Raw genomic sequence first — 19,865 nt, 5'->3', positions numbered from 1 at the left:
TTTGTAATTAAACAACGATATGGAGTAACAATATTACCTTCAATTGTCTAGCTACCCTCCATTATTCAAATAGTTAACCCTTTGCATGATCCTAACCTACTTTTCAGAAATTGCCCCGCCCCCCTGCACACAATCCCTTTTTGCAACATTCCCCATTTTCTAGCAGTGCTGCACTTTTTTACAGGACTTGTGGCTTTTAAAACGAGACAACATGATGATGTATTTGATTTCAGTCATTTTAGCAAGTATCTTCATCATTCCGTTCGCAATAAAAACGTTGTCCCCTTATCTTTGGTTGGATATTCTGTATTTAAAGGATCTGCTACGGATTTTAGTGACGTTCGTTTCGAGGAGAAGAAGGAGACCTTTCTTCTTTGTTTTGGACCGTTTCTTGGAGCAGACCGCGGCACATCCAGACAAGTCGTTCATTGTGTTTGAAAATGAACACTTCTCGTACTCTTACACAGATAGAAGGAGCAATAAAACAGCCAACGCTCTTCTGTCACAGCCTGGGTATAAAGCTGGGGACACCGTGGCTCTTTTCATGGGCAATGAACCCGCCTTCATGTTTACCTGGCTGGCCCTGGCTAAATTAGGCTCTCCGGTGGCTCTTCTCAATCACAACATCCGCACCAAGTCTCTGCTGCACTGCTTCAACTGCTGCAAGGCCACAGTGCTGATAGCAGCCTCAGGTATGCATCTGATAGTGTTTTAATGTGTTAATGACAACAACTTAAGGTAGCTGTGACTTGAGCCTTTCTTTCAGACTGAATGTCAAACTTTATTCCATGGTATAGGGTTTCATTTTGAGCCCAGTCATGCCTATAAATCCAAGCTGTTTTTAGAAGAAGTTAAAAGTTGTGGAATATATTTTGTTGGCCATCACAGTTTAGGAAATCCATCACAGTGGGCCTATAATGACTTGATCTCATGCAGGTGATGTTTCATCAGAGAAGAAAAGGTGTTGAGGAATTATCCAGAATGCACACCCTGCCAGATTATATTAACAGCGTCATGTGGAAGGAAAGGAGGCATAAACAAGTTGTTAAATGGGGATGGCGTACTCGGTTTATACTTAATATTGACCATTTGAATGTAAAATGATGTTAATATTGATATGTGTTGTTGTTTAAAAGAGTAATCTCTGGTCAGTGACAGTTTTTAACAAAATCTGGGATGCTAACCACATTTATGCTCTCAAAATGCGACCATTGACATTCCAAGCTTCACGGACCAATGTCAATCTTCTCAGTCTCTGTTGTCTGCAGTCACAATTAAAGTGAAAGTCAAGGTTGAAAAGTGTTGTTTGATCATACTTAATTATACATTTTAGTGGGAAAATATCAGCATTCTGACCGGAAACTAGTATGTTCTGGTTCTGAGTATACTGTATGTTTCTTTGCAGAGCTAAAGGCAGCAGTGGAGGATGTGCTGCCCACCTTGACGGAGCAGGGTGTCACCGTGCTCCTGATGACCAAACACTGCGGACACACCTGGGATCGAGAGTTTTTCTGATAAAGTGGACGAAGCATCAGATTCCCCGCTCCCTCGATCCCTCAGATCACACATCACATTCAAAAGTCCTGCCGTTTATATTTACACCTCGGGAACAACAGGTATCTGAGTGGCGGCGTTTCATGTGATAATCTGTTCCCACAACAGAAGGATGTCTGTTCTTGAGTTTGAAGGTGTGTGCTGCCTGTGTCTTGTTGTATTTCAGGTCTCCCTAAGGCAGCTGTGGTCAATCAGAACCGCCTATTAACAGCGTTGGCTGTTTTGGCTTCAAATGGTGTGACGTCTAGCGATGTTATCTACCTCAACCTGCCTCTGTACCACACAGCAGGATTCATTCTAGGCTTTATCGGCTCCATTGAGACAGGTGAGACCATTTAAGTGAAGCAGAGAGCGCAAAACAACTTGTGAAGCTGTGTGAGCTTCCTTGTATGAATACTTATTTTACTTGGCTAACATTGAGTTCTTCAGTTGTTTCCTGTATAGTCTTTATATTTGTATTTTAGGCCAAACTGTTTCAAATTCAGACTGCAGCAAGAGGTTAAGCCACCAAAGGTTTACCCACTAGTCACTGTTTTACGTCTATGAGTTCACGGTTACTGCAATAGGCTCCCTCTGCAAAGCAATTAAGTCTTAACATGTATGAACCATTTACCAAACAAATGCTTATGATGACCATTTCAAAGAAAATGGTTTGAAATCTAAAAAAGGAACTCTAGAAGAAAAGACCTGATGTCTAATTTATGGCAGATCCGGGCTAAATGTATCATCACACATCTTTGACATATAGTCATTGGCCTAAGAACCACGTGTTGCTAATTATTTTGTTAAGGAAACTATTTAAAAAAGCCATTGGATTAGCTTGAATGTGTTGTCAAAAAGCTAACAACAAGTCTGAGTAAGATCATGAAGTGTGCAAACTTAAAGATACATGGTTTTCACAGGAAAACAACGATACTTAAAGGTGGACTTCACAATTCTAATGAATGCCAATACATAATCCAATTCAACACACTATTTGTTATATTTAATGAGCACCAGGATTTCCTAGCTCGGCAAAAGACAGGCAAAAGACCACAGATGTTAAACAAGAAAGGCAATGGGAGTGGGAGGGAATCGAAAGAAGCTATTATGCATTTCCAAACATTTGGTCTACCTATGTTGTAAATGTATTATCTTTTCGATTTGCATACGGCATCTATTGCACGTCTGTCCGTCCTGGGAGAGGGATCCCTCCTCTGTTGCTCTCCCTGGGGTTTCTCCCATTTTTCCCTTTAAACTGTGGGTTTTCTCCGGAAGTTTTTCCTTGTACGATGTGAGGGTCTAAGGACAGAGGGTGTCGTATTGTCATACTGATATTTTATACAAACTTTGCACAAAAGTGCACTGAGACAAATGTAACATTTGTGATATTGGGCTATATAAATAAACATTGGTTGATTGATATTACTTGTAAAAAGGATCGGTATTATGTCATTCTTTAAACTTTGAACTTGTTTTATACTGCACACAAAGTGGTGTCCCTGCTCCTCCCCTTGCCTCTGGGTTTCCTTGCAAAACTAAATGAGTCCTTTGTTGCTGGAAACCAGTAATCTGACCAAACCCAGATTACCTCTACTTTCTAACTGCTTCTTATTAAACAGACTAAAGTTCACACCGCTGTGGTTTTCTGGGTAAGCAGCCTGAGTTACAGAAAGATATTCATGAAAATTCAACACTGTTTGAGAACAATCACCTTCCTGTTGTGCACTACATGCATTTAAATGGAATACACTTTATTATTGTTGGCATTATTTTCAGGGGGAAATATTCTAGTGGTAGACTATGGATACTGCAAGTAATACAATAGTAATGTTTACATGACAATTACAACTACCTGAAATATATATTGATAATAATAACACATATTGATAAATATCCCTTATAGGCATTACATATTTGTAAAAGGACATCACCTGTATCTCTACTTTCATAACTGAACATATCTTTGCCTCATCATCACATTTTCTTTCTTTTTTTTGCTGTCTTATTTTGAAGGGTCAACTATTATTTTGAAGAGGAAGTTCTCTGCCTCTCAGTTTTGGGACGACTGTAGGAAACACAGTGTGACTGTTGTGCAGTACATAGGAGAGGTGATGCGTTACCTCTGTAGTACACCAAAGGTAAATGCTTTTCACTGTTCCCAGATCTTCACACAGTACTATTAAACTTAGCAGTACTACAGAACAGGAAAGGAAGAATATTTGTTGCTGAAACTGCCAAGTTATTTACCTAAAGATTTGTATGGGGCTCAGTATCACTTTTTCCCTGTTAGCCTCTGCAGTGGTGTCTTGGTCATCATGTGACATTTATAGTTCAGTTACAGTAAAGTCTGAGGTGAAACACAAACCAGGGGCATTCCCGTAAAGCTGCCACTGGATAAATGTCAACCTCCCTCCAAATAATTTGATTGATAATGCCTATCGAAGGAATATTCCTTTTGGACAGCATGTAATTGTACAATTTGTAAGGCTAGACTAAAACGTTTCTAATTGCTGTTTTAGTTATATTTGAAGGAAGTTACACGTAAACTGCCATACCTGATGCCTCATTTAAAAAAAATATATGGCTACATAATGTTGACGGATTGATTTATCGATCCTGCCCTTTAACCTTAATTGTATTTATTCATCAAATGGAAGTATTTTAATAACTGCAGTGAGTACAACCCAAACAAGCTCACACAGGATCTTTGGCAGTGGGACGCATGCCTCCTCTCTGCCGCCTCAACTGTTGTAAAACTCTTCTGAGCGAGACAGCTGCTGAGGCAGAGCTGAGAACCTGAGACAGATCCAGTCAGAGATAACTTTCCAAATCAGTACATTCCCACAGAGCAGCACAGCTGGCTTACCAAAATAGAAATCGTTAAATCACAACTATCGGGTTCCAGCCTCCTGCGTCATTATCTGCGGGGGTTCGAACACCATGCAACTTTATGGATGCATGTCAAAATTAAATGCTGAAATATGATCAATATACATTTGTAAGAGAAGGAATGCAACATTTCCACATCTCTTAAGGCGGACTCTGCTGTATGTAGGAGTACTACATTCTACCTACATGTATGGCCATTCAGAGTATCTTATTGCATCACATGAAGTGCAGTCTCAATTTACCGTGTGACCCTGTTAGAGTAGGAGGAGGTGGCCTGTCTGTATCTGGTCATCACTAGGAATAGATGCTGGCCTTTACTAAGGAAGACCATATTAAGTGACTTGGCAACCAAACATTTTACATAAGCATCATTGCTTGTGTAAACTGTTTTATGCAAATTATTACATACAGGCAGGGATTAGCCATACTTGATCTGAGAGGATCCTAATGAGAGGCGTAATTAGATGACTGAAACTGTAACTGTGTGACACATATACATTATGTTTGTTTATAAAGAAATACTTAACCCCCAGTGTTTCCCCTAATATTGTCTTGGAGGGGCGCTGCGCCCCGCCAAAATTATTAAAATAAAAAAAAATTGTTTTTAATATATATATATATATATATATATATATTGCAACTAATCTATATCGACTGTCACTTTTCACATTGAACATGTGCTCTTTAATTAAATAAACTAAACACTTTCGTTTTAAGTTGTGAGTTTAGTATTTTTGACCCTAAGAAACACTGATGCATTAATCAATAACAATAATCCACAGCTCCTCTCTCTGCTCCAGAGGATTTAAAAAATATATATCCCAATGTCACCAACATTTGTGATCTAATGTTTTGTTTATGTGACAATGCAGAGAGAAAATGACAAGGACCATAAAGTAAAATTGGCCATTGGCAACGGTATCAGAGCAGAGGTATGGAAAGAGTTTCTCAATCGCTTCGGGAACATAGAGGTCCGTGAGTTTTACGCCTCCACCGAGGGAAATGTGGGATTTGTCAACTACGTAGGAAAGATTGGAGCTATTGGACGAGTTAACTTTTTCCATCAGGTAAGAATAATATGGAAAAAAGCATTACATTGTCTTTTAGCATTGTAATCTTATACAGGCAACTTAATTGTGTGGATCCAAAACACATAGGTGGCATATTAGAATCCCATGCATGGCTGCCAATGAATAATATGGTAAATATGTTTTATTTTGCTGTCTGCGTAGAGGATGTTTGGCACATACTGAAACAGTGATGTGTTTCTTCCTGTAGAAGCTGTTTCCCTTCACTCTGATAAAGTATGACACCGAGCGAGATGAACCGATCAGAGATGATAACGGCCTCTGTGTGGAGGCACCCAAGGGTGAGAAAAAATAAACATAAAACTCAATAATAATTATGGATCTTATAGTCATAGGATATTTACTGATGTAGGTGTTTAATGGACAATGGCTGTAAAATACATGTCTCCTTTTTGTTAAGGTGAGACAGGACTGCTGGTGTCAAAGATCACAGACATCGCTCCTTTCGTCGGCTACGCCCAGAACGAAGAACAAACGGAGAGGAAGAAACTTCGTAATGTTCTCAAGAAGGGAGATCTTTACTTCAACAGTGGAGACCTCATGAGGATCGATAACGACAACTTCATCTACTTCCAGGATCGTGTAGGTGACACATTCAGGTACAGAACTCCTGAGCACCCTAATTTGATTTTGTTCGTAAAGAAAAAATTGTTTATGGTTTCAATACTGCAGGATCAGCAATGTAATAAAACTAAAAAGTTGAAATAAAAAGGGTTAATAGATACATATGTTAAAAAAACAAAAGTGTATCTGCATATTGTGTGAAATGCAATATATACAGAACACATGAGGAAATCTGTGTTTTTAAAGGCAATGATTAAAACAGAAAATGAAATATTGAAAGCAAGTCATTGGGAACAAATTGATTAACAAAGTCATGTTAAAATGAATGATAATAGTAAGTAGAGCTCTGGGCTCTGCAGGCACCCTATTTGACAGGATTATGAAAGCTGGGTAAAAAAAATGTTTCACTTAAAAAAACCAGTAACACAATTAATATATAGTTTTAACTTTGAGCTTGCAGGTGGAAAGGTGAGAATGTAGCCACAAACGAAGTGTCTGACATTCTGACGATCAGCGATGGTCTCAAAGAAGCCAACGTGTATGGAGTCCAAGTACCAGGTGACCGCCGTTTCCTCTGCACATTTGACCTCACAGTATGTTTTAAGATCTCATGACTCCCAAATGCCAGAACATTGAAGAGAGACTGATTTGCAGATTAATTGGTAAACGAATGCTTTATCTGTTTCTATTTTGCCCGGCTATACAGGGCATGAGGGGCGGATAGGAATGGCAGCGGTCACCATGAAGGAAGGCGCACAGTTTGATGGAAGTAGAATATTTAACCATGTGGTTAGCTACCTGCCTTTATATGCCCGACCTCGCTTCATAAGAATACAGGTACGGTTATTTCACAACTCAATTCTCAGCACTACATTTTGAAAAGAAAGAGCACATTAAGTTTGCATACATTAAAATACCTAGAAAACTGTTTTGTTCTCAAAAAAGTAAATGACAAATATTTTTGATGCAACCTTATCAATGTGGCAATACATATTTTCACTCTGTTTCGAGTGTGAAACAATAATTCTAGGAATCTATTTTTCTAAGTTTGATCTAAATTGTTTTCTTTCTTATTATGACAAAATAACCGTTGAAAATTAGAAGATTCTGTAAGGATAATCTTCCTTAAAAAATGTTGATCTGTAAAAAACAAATGGACCGAACAACGTCTTGGCTGTTCTTTTTTGTATGCTGTTGTAATACTCATTTTAGCCACAAGAGTCTGACATTCACCACTAACCCTTGTTCTAAACAGGATTACAACATTCATGTTTGCTATCCCATTTGTTTCACAGATGAGCAAAACAGTTAAAAACTAAAGATTATCCTGATCTTTTTCCACATGTGTTTTAATCATAAACACAGGAGAGAAAACAGTTAAGATCACACTTACACAAATGGATCACCAGAATTTAGCTCCCTCACTTGCCTCTCAGGGTGTCCGTACCATGTGATTAAAAGCAGATAAAGATATTTTGATACTGTACCTGAATGATTGATTCGTACTCTTATTCTGTCCAGAATGCTGTGGAGGTGACGGGGACATTCAAGCAGATGAAGGTGAAGTTAGTGGAGGAGAGCTTTGATCCAGGACGTATCCAGGACCCTCTTTACATCCTTGACAATGAAGAGAAGAGTTACATACCGCTGACAGCTCAGGTCTACAGCTCCATCATATCAGGAAACATCAAACTATGAGAACGCTCTCTGTGTCCACTAACTGTGCCGGCGTCTCAGTCTGGCATAAACCTCTTTTTTAAAAGCAGTAGATGGATAATCAGTAGTGTAAGATTGTAAGACAAACTCTGTGGTCAGTGTAGTGGGGGTAGACAGTACAATATTCACTTTATATAAATGAACATGGACAGTGCACTCAAAAATGTCCCCCAGATGTAATTGTTGAACATCTTAACATTCCAAAAACATGAAGATTAATCTGCATGGTATGTGTCTAAAATATCACTGAATGCTCAACCACTAGTTTATTTTAGGTGGAATAACTAAAGGATCCAACCATGATAAACACAGAGTTCGCTGTCTAATTTTTTTTTCCATATGTGCTTTCTGTGAACATATATTGATCTTAATGGTATATCTGTTAACCCCTCCATAAAAGTGAATGACTAGAAAACAAAGGTGCACATTTCTTTCAGGGAGAACAAGTCCTGCAGGTACAGTTCGTACTTTCAATATGTATACACTGTAATCATTTACATGCCAATTTTAACCAAATATAGCCTACCAAAATGTAAATCACCAGAATAGACTGTTCTTGTGTTGGAGTAGTGTGAGTTTTGCACCCAACCAACCTGTCGTCACAAATACATGTTTTTTAGGGTGTTTTTCATGTTCCATTGTTCTTTTTTGGTCCTGTTCATGATAGTGCAAAATATGGCCCTTAATAAAAACCTAAATACACAATATGAATAGAAGCTCTTTCAATACAGGTTATGTCAGTTATGATAAGTTTAAAAAGTGTCACTCACCGTTTTTACTCTAATTTATGTTGACTTAATGATGACACATCATCATCGGCTTGTAAGGTAAGTAACAGGCGTAAACCTTAGAAACCATGCTGTTTTTAAATTTGACAAAAGGTCATTTTGTTTTACTGAACATCTGACAAACACATTCTATATCAGGGTTCACTTTGTTCCCAACTAGTTGCTGATCCTAAATTAACCATTATTGGCAACCAAATCTCTGCAGGGAATTTTGTTCCACAGCAGAATGAATAAACTGATTTGAGGAGGGAGGAGCAGTAAACGCATTAAAAAAATGACTATTTAAATCTGATACATTTCGATAAGTGTTTTCCACCCATGAAGCCTTGAGTTACTCCCCAAGTAAACATTGGTCAAAGTTCGGTGCGTCGACTCAGTAAAGGTCTGACCACATTCAGTTTTTTGTTGTGTGCTGCTGAGAGTTTAAACTCTTAATACAGCCAGGCTGACATTTTTGTTCTGACTAACAATGATAACATATATTTTATACACGGCTCTGGCAGGTTTGGCACTGTTGGTGTTATTGCCTCGCCTGAAAACTCGTTATTTTTTTCAAGATTTGAGTTTCGCCATTTCTTCACTTAAAATTGCTATAAGCCTTAACACAATTAAGAAGCGGAAACCGTTTTACAGTATGCTGGACGGTTTTCTGGACAAAGTGGCGAAACATCCGCATAAGAAGTTCATTATTTTCGAGGAAAGCTCGTACACGTACAGCCAAGCCGACAAAGAGAGCAACAAAGTGGCGCGAGCACTGTCCACCCACGCCGGCCTGAAGGAGGGGGACACGGTGGCCCTCTTCCTGGGAAATGAGCCTCACTTTGTGTGGCTCTGGCTCGCTCTTACCAAGTTGGGATGCATATCTTCTTTACTGAACTGCAACATCAGATCCAAGTCTCTGATGCACTGCTTCTCCTGCTGTGACGCCAAGTTGCTGGTGGCTGGTGCCGGTAAGTTGATTTCGGGTTTACTGCATTTATTTGTGATTCCATACCTCCCACTCTTAATAATTGTTGTTAAAACGTAGAGACTACCAACAATATTACTTAAAAAAAATATATGTTCTATGCATGGCACAGGCTATACGTTTATCCAGAGATATTGTGGATGTTTAAAGGGATGATGCTGATATTGATATTTGGGACACAAATTTAATTGAATTATTTTAAAAAGTAATCCATAACACGAAAATAACGTTTTTTATATGGAACACTTACATTTGAAAAATTAAATCTGAAAAAAATGCATTCCATAAGCAACATTTACCATTTAAAAAAAAATAAATCTATTCCTCCCTTCTTTCTGGTGAACAAACTACTCTAATTTGCCTCAAAACTAGTTTGCATTTCTACACTACAATATCTTGTTTGTCAATTCATTTATTGGACTGGGCTTTGACTTTCTAGGCTTAATTCCAATGATCTGTATGATTGATTCACCATGTTTATTGTATCAGCACTGACCTCCATGAAGTCTGAACTTCCTTGTTCTGTTTTGTCTCTCTCAGACTTGAAACAGGCTGTAGAGGAGGTGTTACCCACCTTGACCGAGCAGGGTGTCCGTGTGTTTATCCTCAGTGAGCACTGTGAGGTGGAGGGCATTGAAAGCCTCTCTGATAAAGTTCAGCAGGCCTCAGACCAGCCTCTGTCACCTCAGCTGAGGGCCAACGTTAACATTAAGAGTCCCGCACTCTACATCTACACCTCAGGAACCACAGGTAATCTGACAGGCTCATCTGACCTTCCCTTCTAATCTGTGATTGTGTTTCTAGTCTGCAGACCTTGAGCTGCAGAGATAGGACAATAAAAAATGGCTGCGTCTGCTTCTAATGGCGTTTTCTCTCAGGACTTCCCAAGGCAGCTGTTATCAACCACGAGAGGCTATGGATGTCATCCTTTCTTCAGTCCATTGCTGCTGTCCGCTCAGACGATGTCCTCTTCATGTGCCTGCCTCTTTACCACACTTCTGGATTTCTGATGGGGCTTTGTGGAGCCATAGAACGAGGTCATTCACGAGATCATAAACCTACCAATGATTCACAGGGTGCATGCTGATTGTTTAGTCAAGGCTAAACAAGTGATATGGACTAGTAGTGTCCAACTATATTCGTATGTCAAGGTCCTCAAGGTCAAAAACACTTTCTTAGCTCTAACTGTGACTTTATTTTGTGTTGCTTAAATCTGTGCCTTCATTTGCAGGCATCACGGTTGTTTTAAAACGTAAGTTCTCTGCCTCCAACTTCTGGAACGACTGTAGGAAGTACAACGTGACAGTTATTCAGTACATAGGAGAAATTATGCGCTACCTCTGCAACACACCTAAGGTAAACCCCTGTGTAATGTCATATATGGTCATGTTGTTTTAACACATTACAACAATATAGCACATACATTCATTAGCAGCCTTGATAGTTTTATTCGATATTTTCATGTACTCAAAACCAAACAAAACAACACAATGTGAGGTCTCTTATTCTTGTCTCGCCTCTTGCTCTCCTCTAGCGAGACAATGATAAAGATCATAAGGTCCGACTGGCCCTGGGGAACGGGTTAAGGAGCGACACCTGGGAGGATTTCCTGCAGCGATTTGGGGACATTTCTATCTGTGAATGCTACGGAGCGACTGAAGGAAATGTTGGCTTTGTCAACTACTGTGGCAAAGTTGGAGCTATTGGCAAAGAGCATTTTCTCCACAAAGTAAGAAGTTGCTAATGCTAATAGGTTTTCAGTAATATTTTGTGGGTTAATATTTTACGCCATGCGATGAACATGCAGCTGCAATAGCATATATATATATATATATATATATATATGCTATTGCAGCTGCATCTCTCTCTATATATATTATATAGAGAGAGATGCAGTACAGTATGAATTAAAATGTTAGAAGATAAGATTCTTTATATAACTACTACTTTATTCTTTCTCACGTTTTATTCTCCAATTGAATTTTAGATGGGATATAAGTACACCCTCATAAAGTATGACACGGAGAAAGAGGAGCCCGTCAAAAATTCCAAGGGATTTTGTATTGAAGTCCCCAAAGGTCAGAACCCCCCCCCCCCCCCCCAAATATGAGCCTTGAAATCTAGCTCTTACTAATAAACATAATGTGCTTCTTACAGGAGTGACCGGGTTGTTTGTGGGGAAGATCGAAGAAAGAGCTCCTTTCAGTGGCTACGCCAAGAACCATCAGCAGACAGAGAAGAAGAAGCTAAGAGATGTGTTTGTGAAGGGAGACCTCTACTTTAACAGTGGTGACCTTCTAAAGATAGACAAGGAGGGATTTGTCTTCTTTCAAGACCGAATTGGAGATACTTTCAGGTGAGTGATTTGAACAAAGTTGATGAGCTGAGCGAGTAATGGAACATCTAGGAACAGCTTTAGATAACAAATAGATGTGTTGACATTTGTAGACCATGTCACTCCCTAAAAGGTTCACAAACTCATTCTGCGTTTGACTTGGTCAATTAGTTGGAAAATAACTATCAATCAATCAATGTTTATTTTTATAGCCCAATATCACAAATGTTACATTTGTCTCAGTGGTCTTCACAGTTTGTACAGAATATCAGTATGACAATACGACACCCTCTGTCCTTAGACCCTCACATCGTACAAGGAAAAACTTCCGGAGAAAACCCAACTATTATATAATAACTTTTACATTTTACCTCTGCAAACTGAATTAAAGATGTAGACACAACATTACATTGGATTATATTCAAGATTTATAAAGCATTTAATTTAGCTAATATAATCTCAGATTCATTATTGAATTATAATTTTATAATTCTGTGTTTGTTTGCTAATTATGACCAACTTTTCAGTGCTAAATGAAAACATAGCAGTTAAGTTATGCATTTACTGTCTGTTTTATTGACCCTGAATAAAGGTGGAAAGGCGAAAATGTAGCAACGACAGAGGTGGCCGATCATTTGCTGATGTTGGACTTTGTCGAGGAGGCTAATGTCTATGGTGTGAAGGTGCCAGGTAAGAATCACTTTGTTAGTAAGGATTTATGGTGCTGAAAATCTGTAACTCCTAAAAACTAAATGTTAGTGTAAGCCTTGCATCTGATCATTAAATGTGTTTGATTGTGTATTCATTAGACTATTTATATTTATATAGAATTTCACATGTCTAATAATCATACACAATTTTTGTAATTTTATCCAGAGAATTAAGTTTCCATTAAGTGCTTGTATAAAACGGAGAGAAATGTATAATCTTCTCCTGTTAAAGTTGTCATTTGACTTTCTCCTTCACTTTTAAGGACACGAGGGACGAGTTGGAATGGCAGCAGTGAAGCTCAAAGAAAACATGGACTTTGACACCAAAGCTGTCTATCAACACGTCAAAAACTACCTCCCCAGCTACGCAAGACCCCGCTTCGTTCGCTTGCAGGTAAGGAAAGTCTTGCTGAATACGTTTATAACACATAACAATTCATGGATTCGTCTGAATATGTCTCTGTTTGTGTGGCAGGATGCAGTGGTAGTTACTGGGACGTTTAAGCAAATAAAGGTGAAGCTGGGACAGGAGGGCTTTGACCCAGATGCCATCAGTGACCCTCTGTTCTACCTGGAGGACAACAACAACTATGTACCCATGACTCAGCAGATATTCAACTCCATCACAGATGGAAAAATCAGGCTCTGAATGAGTTCAGTGTTTATTGTTGGATTGTGAACCTCAAAATAATACATTTGATTTGAAGTGATACTGGATGTCAAATAATGATAAATGGCATTCACATTGAACATTTAGGTACAGCACATTTCACGAGCTACTTGAAGGGAACATTGTGTACTGAAATATTTTTAAGGGATTTAATTTAGTTTGAAAATTAAAAACATGATTGTACTGAGCAAAGCAATCCCAAATCATTGACATGGTTATACAGTGATCTTAGATTTGCCAATAACAGAATGTGCTGGCACAGCACCCGGCCTGAACAGTAGTAAATTGCTCAATACAGCTGAATTACTGTCTGTATCTAATCTACTGTACTGCTTTTAGGATCATTATAGGAGCTTAGGTGCTGTGGTGGTATCCAGTGGATTGGTAGAGGGGGCAGTGTTAGCAACAGGAGAAGAAGACATACAGTTAATTCTTCTGCAGGTGGAGGATACGTTTTTTTGAGTTGTCTGTGAAACCTTTACAGGGCAGCAGAGCTGGTGCGGGCCACACTGCACCCACTGGTTGCAGAAACTGGGCACGCTGTAGAACTTTGTCAGCTTTAGGACCTTTTTACCCATGAGATTTGAAGGCACCTCTGTAATCTTAAACATAGGACCAGATCCTGCTGTTGATGGCGTGCTAGGGAGGGCGCCTGCATCATCTTTAAGACTAGGCCTTGTATCAAAGTCGTAGCCAGACAGTGGCCCCCTGCAAGTGTAAGGCAGAGGCTCGCTGCTGCAGCTGAGAGAGCGCATTGGTCTCCTGGATCTGTTCCAGGCTTTGTCAATCCACAGCTCCACCTCAGCCTTTTCAAGACAGGAGACAGCATCCTCGCTCCCCTCAGACCGCATGTCAGAGTCGAGGTATTCGTCCATCACCTCATCTCTCACTGATTTTGGTTGGTCTGCATTGTTCAGAGCCTGAGTCTCAGCCAGGAGAGTGGAAGCTGTTTTGGAGATGATGCTCCAGTCTTTAAGGATGTCCTCTGCGGTGGTGAACTGTGAGGTCACCGTGAATCTGATGATGCGCTTGGTGTTAATGTCTGCATGGATCAGGTACATGGTGCCTGACCGAGTCAGTCTCCTCAGCAGCTCTTGTGTCAAAGCATTTCCCCCCTAGCATAAAAAATACATAAATGTCAAATGCCAAAAAACCCAAACCTCTCAACTAAACTCAAACATTTAGAGGAAATCATTTCAAGGTTACCACTTTTAATGATCTCCTTTATTGGTCTGACCTTAACTAGCGTGCTCTTGAAAAACTTTATTTCCTTATAAATGAACTGACCTTTATATGAGATGTTACTTTCAACAATGATTAGCAAGTCAAAGACATGTTGCTTAACAAAGTTTACTGCATAGACAATTTAAATCTGTGCCACCTACTTTTAGGCAGAACACCACCAGGCCAAGGTGCCTCTCAGCGGGAACTTCGAAATTTGGGTCACTCCTAATGTGAGACTCCAAAAGCTTCGCCATCTCAATCCCCTGATGCGATACAGAAATATACATGTAAATCCTATCATTTAAAGACAAATAAAAGCTTTGGGATGTCCTAGTATTTCATACATGTTCATAATCTGATTACATTGGATATTCATTCCTTCAATAATTTGCATTAAAATAACTGAGTGCCACTTACATGTCTGATATGAGCCTGGAGGTTTTTCAGGCCAAAAGAGCGCATAACAAACCAAAGTTTCAGAGAACGGAAACGTCGGCTGAGGGGAATTTGCCAATTCTGAACAGAAAGATAAGGTTTCCTTATATCACTATAATAAATGAAAATGTAATTAGGTGATACAAGACGGTATGTTACCATGAAGTCTGTGGCTGCCTGTGAGTTTTCATGTCTGAGATAAACAGGGTCAACAGTGAACGTCTGTTGGAGCTTATATTTATCTTTTACCCTGAGAAAACAAGGTAAAACCATATTAACAAATAAACAAGCATCCTTCACTTAGTATTAATTGTTTTTGTATCTATCATATATAGTTTGAATTAAATGTACTATTAACTTAATAGTATTAAGTGGATTCTTATTTGGGCTTTTGCACTATAATTACTATTACTATAGAAAATAAAAACGAATTATCCAACAAAGAACATGCTTTTTATCCATTATTTCTGAAGAGCTGAGACAAGTATTTAGCACTCTTACTCACCAGAAAGCTGTGCAGTCAAAGTGAACCATCATCCACTTGGAAGGGTTGAAGACAAAGGAGTCAGCGAGATCAATGCCCTCCAGGGACCAGCGCAGCTCAGGACAGAAGTATGCCGAGCCAGCGTACGCGGCATCAACATGGAGCCACACTCCCTCTTCTGCACCTGTAGAAGAGATTAAAATACAAGTACTGTCCACGCGCATCTCAAAAAGACAACTCAATGTTTTGACTTTACAGACATTTTTTTATACAGATATTATTAGGAGTGAATTTGAAGACGTACAGACTGGTCCAAGTTCAGACAGATTGTCAAAGGCACACACTCCTGTAGTTCCCAAAGTTGCACACAGCTGAACACAGGAGAAAACAAAACCACCAATAAGATGAAAGTTTCAATGTCAGTTTTTTTTGTATTTGAACTATTTTAAACACAAACCTAGGTTTTTATCAAACCAAATTGTACATCATTATGTTTTAAGAATACCACTTGATATTGGTAGGTTTCAATACATAAATCCACAGATCTACTTTAATACTAGAAGTCCTTCTATCAAAATTATAGCTAAGTAAATATATCTAAGTGTTTTAGCTAAATATATTTAAAACATAAAAGTAGCTGTTATTTTAAATGTCCCATGACTGACACATTAGTGTAGATAGTTGAAGCAACTCTATATACAATGAAGCCCTTATAGTGTCAGTATTCCTAAACATACTGTACAAAATGTCATCGGGGTAAACATTATTTAGTAAACACTGTAAATCTCCACCGAAACACCCCATGATGCTCACCCATCCTTCAGTCTACGTACCATGAAAGGGACCAGTCCCATCCTCCTGTCTTCCTGTATGGCTTGTTTCAAAGTGTCTCCTCTCAGAGACAACTGATCATCAGTGGGAAGAAACCTGATCTTCACCAGAGAGATCAGACCTGCCTTCTCAACCGAGGAATGAGCCTATAAAAGCAGTAAACATTTCAGGTCACCTTCCACCGTGGCAGACAGATTTCTACTTAAATTAAGGAAAAGTAACTTGTTATTCAATTCAATTCTTGAATTCAAAATAATGAGGGATTAAGGTTAGACAATACATTCCATATCTCACATTATGTGTCAGATACCACCGTGTTTACAATTCAAAGGCGATTAAATATAGGTTTCAGAGAGAGCCGGTAAAAACGTTCAGTGACCTGCCGCAGTAGCAGGTGAGGTGAAAAAACGGACACTGACCTGATCTGAAGCATAGGCCACTAGTCTTGAATTTAGCACCGAGTCGTCCACGTCCTGCTCGAGGTCAGGACGCAGCTGCAACATTTTGTCTTTCCTGGCTGCCAGAAGAGTGACCAGTGTGCTCTCACTGACTGTGCTCTAGCAGGAGGTTCAGGCAGAAGAGAGACTTAAAAAGTTACTGCAGAGAATACTTTCAAGTTTGGCGTTTCAATAAAATCAGATCAGGGTATTCTCAAACCTGCAGTATGCCTCCACCTCTGCTGTCAGGATGGTAATGCAGGAAGAAGGAGGGGAGTCCCAGTGCTTTACACAACCAGTCCATCACATTCATTTCCAACTCAGTACATGCTGGGCTGGAGGCCTGTTCAAAACCAGCAACAAACTCTATTGTATGTCTTCAATCAGAGCTGGGCTATTTGTAAAACATCTTCTATGCCTAGTTATTTACTATATGTAGAGACACATCATGATATAGCATGTTTTCCTGTAATTAAATAGCCTATATAAAATAATCACATGGTAAAGCCTATTATGTAAACTACTGATTTAAAAAAAAATGACAAATGAAAAGTTTCTAAGAACTTTAGTCTGAAATGAACTAAAGTTTCAAGCTAAAATAGTGCATGCAAATACAGATTAATCACATTAAGACAATAGTTTGCTTTAACTACACTGGGGTATAAGTTAGTATTTGATCGTTATTACCAATTAAGAAACCTCATTGTGTATCACAATATCTATCCATATACTGTATATGATTACCATGCAAACCCATTGAAAAACGTGAATGTAGTTATGTTTTCTTAATTGTTTTGAGGTAGTGTAGAAGGTGAGTTGTTGCCTTACCCAGGTGAATCCAACACAGTTAATGGCATCAGCCAGCATGTCCCCAAGCATGGAGGGCCATGAGGTCAGACTGGGGTAGTAGGCGTGCATATGAGGGCTCTGCCAGTGAACCACCTGAGGGAGAAGAGGAGACAGACCTTGCTTCAGAGACATCGTTTCTGACTTCTGATATGATAATGTTTGACAGTAGGAACTTACTCCTGGCATGATGACTTTCTCGACATCCTTGAAGATGGTCTCCCAGTCCTCCGGCTCCTCAGGCGCAGTATCAGGAAGAAGCTCCCTCATGTAGCCCAGCTTCACATCTGGAATCACCCTCCTCTCCCTGATGGAGCCCAGATACTGTGTGATGTAGTCCACCAGCTCCTTACCTGGTCAGAAACACTTTAACAGCTGCAAGGATACTTCTAGTGAAATACATATTTATTCTGACTATTGTTTGCTAATCATTATTTTCAGTGAGATATAACATCACAACAAAACAAGTCATTACAATGAAATGAAAGCTATCATTACCTCTGCGATTGTATTCTTCAGGCTGCATTATTATTTTCAGATGAGAGCTTTTTGGTTATATTTGTTGTGTGAAACAGCTGTCTGCAATGATGCTTTGTGTATCTTGTGGCAGAGATCACAGAACTATATAGGCCCTGTTGTGAAGAGCACGCCCCGAAGTGGTGACGCATTTTATTTCCTTATGCAGATCATTGTGAGATTATACTGTATTAAGTTTAATAGGATAATATTATCAACGGTATAATTTAATCAATCCCTCTGTACCTCTAACAAATAGAAAAATATGGATCAGTGTACTTGTTTATTGTGCAATATTAAAGTACATATACATTATGAACTCCCATTGTTCCATACTATAACCCTGAACATCAAAATAATGTTTAAAATATATCTAACATATTTGCAGATAGTTCTTGAATTTAAGACAATTATAACGTACAGTTTTTTTATCCCTTTATGTATTACATTGTGAAAAGGCCCACTGATGCATCATTGCCCATGTAGTGGATCAATTGTACGCTCTCTCAACTGGCACAATTGAGATTCTCCTCTCATCTCGCCTTACCACATTACAAAAGATGACTATTAAAGGAAAGTGATATATCTATTGTTTGATGACTTTTCACAAACAAATAAAGGTCTATCATAGGGGAAATTACAAAGGAAATAATCTACGAATGAGTAAAAGGGGATGATGTAGGAAAACCATCTGTGTCGCAGCTTATCGCTGCCTTTTAAACTCTGACAAAAGCCTGAGCCGCACCTGGAGTGTTCACACACTCTACTGTTTGCTGTGCATTGTGCTCCACTTGGACTTGCTCTCATCTAGTTATTTGGGGAAGCCAATAAGCGGTGCAAATCTAACCACAATTTCAAATACACCAAGCACACATCAGTGTTTTTCAGAGAGAGTTTGATGACTTATGATGAGAGGCAATCAACTCATTTAACTAAACTAATAAAGGAGCAGGATGTTCATTTCAAACCTGTTATCCCATACAATAATATCAACTTAGACTAGAACTTCAACACTAGAACATTATAACATTCACCAGACATGGTATTTAAACACTAATACATCTGTAGGTGACATAACACTTCTTAGCTCAAGTTCATTATTTGTATTATTTGTAGGTGCCATAACACTACTTAGCTCAAGTTCATTATTTGTATTATTTGTAGGTGCCATAACACTACTTAGCTCAAGTTCATTATTTGTATTATTATTATTTACGTCACCTTTATTTGCTTGTTGAGCACTTCCGGTAATTGTCACATGGGTGTGGTTTGGTTTATAAGTCACCTGTTTGATGTCGAGTGCACATGACAGAGGGTGAGCTTGTGCTGTCATTTTTTCTGTTGACCATTTTGTCCATAGTTACTATGTTTTGATTTTGTTTATTAAATATCCTTAAAACTATATTGCTTCAACATGGACTTTCTCTTCGAAAACACGTCACAGTTTAAAGCCAAGTTTAGCCTCTCGGCGACTCAAATGTAACTGGGGATTGAGCCGCCACAACATCACCTCTCTAAATATTGGAGGATGTGCATGCATTAACATTTATTTAGCAAGTTCTGTGAACACTTTCCAGTTCAGTTAACCACCATTTCTATGAATCTGAGCTATAACTGCCACACAGACTTTAGATTCCACCAAGGCAGGAAGCCCAGTAGCTGGTAAAGACTGGAATAATGATAGGTGTGTGTGTGTGTGTGTGTGTGTGTGTGTGTGTGTGTGTGTGTGTGTGTGTGTGTGTGTGTGTGTGTGTGTGTGTGTGTGTGTGTGTGTGTGTGTGTGTGTGTGTGTGTGTGTGTGTGTGTGTGTGTGTGTGTGTGTGTGTGTG

General features: G+C 39.0%; 3 protein-coding genes across 3 annotated transcripts; 2 read left to right on the top strand and 1 right to left on the bottom strand.

The window, feature by feature from the left end:
- Positions 1-144: 144 nt before the first annotated feature.
- Positions 145-8,212, top strand: LOC117465201 (long-chain fatty acid transport protein 2-like). The gene is given in 11 exon segments (XM_034108139.2): positions 145-692; positions 1,406-1,482; positions 1,484-1,616; positions 1,721-1,879; positions 3,550-3,674; positions 5,298-5,492; positions 5,704-5,794; positions 5,914-6,112; positions 6,538-6,635; positions 6,784-6,914; positions 7,599-8,212. Coding segments are annotated over 11 exon segments (1,866 nt in total). The 5' UTR covers positions 145-211; the 3' UTR covers positions 7,776-8,212.
- Positions 8,213-8,912: 700 nt separating this feature from the next.
- Positions 8,913-13,299, top strand: LOC117465211 (long-chain fatty acid transport protein 2-like). Its single transcript, XM_034108151.2, has 10 exons — positions 8,913-9,531; positions 10,089-10,298; positions 10,427-10,585; positions 10,780-10,904; positions 11,083-11,277; positions 11,536-11,626; positions 11,706-11,904; positions 12,476-12,573; positions 12,857-12,987; positions 13,069-13,299. Exons 1-10 carry the CDS (start codon positions 9,051-9,053, stop codon positions 13,240-13,242), a joined length of 1,863 nt encoding a protein of 620 aa, XP_033964042.1. The 5' UTR covers positions 8,913-9,050; the 3' UTR covers positions 13,243-13,299.
- Positions 13,300-13,544: 245 nt separating this feature from the next.
- On the bottom strand, positions 13,545-18,046 carry hdc (histidine decarboxylase). Its single transcript, XM_034108160.2, has 12 exons — positions 18,019-18,046; positions 17,701-17,873; positions 17,503-17,616; positions 16,895-17,017; positions 16,657-16,794; positions 16,240-16,383; positions 15,711-15,777; positions 15,428-15,590; positions 15,082-15,172; positions 14,905-15,003; positions 14,649-14,750; positions 13,545-14,378 (listed from the first exon to the last, which is right to left on the bottom strand). The coding sequence occupies exons 1-12, from the start codon at positions 18,044-18,046 to the stop codon at positions 13,608-13,610; spliced, it is 2,013 nt and encodes a 670-aa protein (XP_033964051.1). The 3' UTR covers positions 13,545-13,607.
- Between the last annotated feature and the right edge of the window lie 1,819 nt (positions 18,047-19,865).

Source organism: Pseudochaenichthys georgianus, chromosome 3 (genome assembly GCF_902827115.2).
Source record: "Pseudochaenichthys georgianus chromosome 3, fPseGeo1.2, whole genome shotgun sequence".
In the NCBI taxonomy this organism is placed as follows: domain Eukaryota; kingdom Metazoa; phylum Chordata; class Actinopteri; order Perciformes; family Channichthyidae; genus Pseudochaenichthys; species Pseudochaenichthys georgianus.
The sequence above is the reverse complement of the archived record's forward strand: the minus strand, read 5'-3'. Positions and strand labels throughout refer to the sequence as shown.

Bases quoted from the DNA above. Each gene is read 5' to 3' on its own strand.
- LOC117465211 (XM_034108151.2), top strand. From the start codon at position 9,051: ATGATAACATATATTTTATACACGGCTCTGGCAGGTTTGGCACTGTTG. The intron at 11,627-11,705 runs GTCAGAACCCCC...TGCTTCTTACAG, and splicing joins TTGTATTGAAGTCCCCAAAG to GAGTGACCGGGTTGTTTGTG. The intron at 12,574-12,856 runs GTAAGAATCACT...TTCACTTTTAAG, and splicing joins CTATGGTGTGAAGGTGCCAG to GACACGAGGGACGAGTTGGA.
- hdc (XM_034108160.2), bottom strand. From the start codon at position 18,046: ATGCAGCCTGAAGAATACAATCGCAGAG. The intron at 17,874-18,018 runs GTAATGATAGCT...GTTTCTGACCAG, and splicing joins TGAAGAATACAATCGCAGAG to GTAAGGAGCTGGTGGACTAC. The intron at 17,018-17,502 runs GTAAGGCAACAA...GGTTTTGAACAG, and splicing joins ACTGTGTTGGATTCACCTGG to GCCTCCAGCCCAGCATGTAC.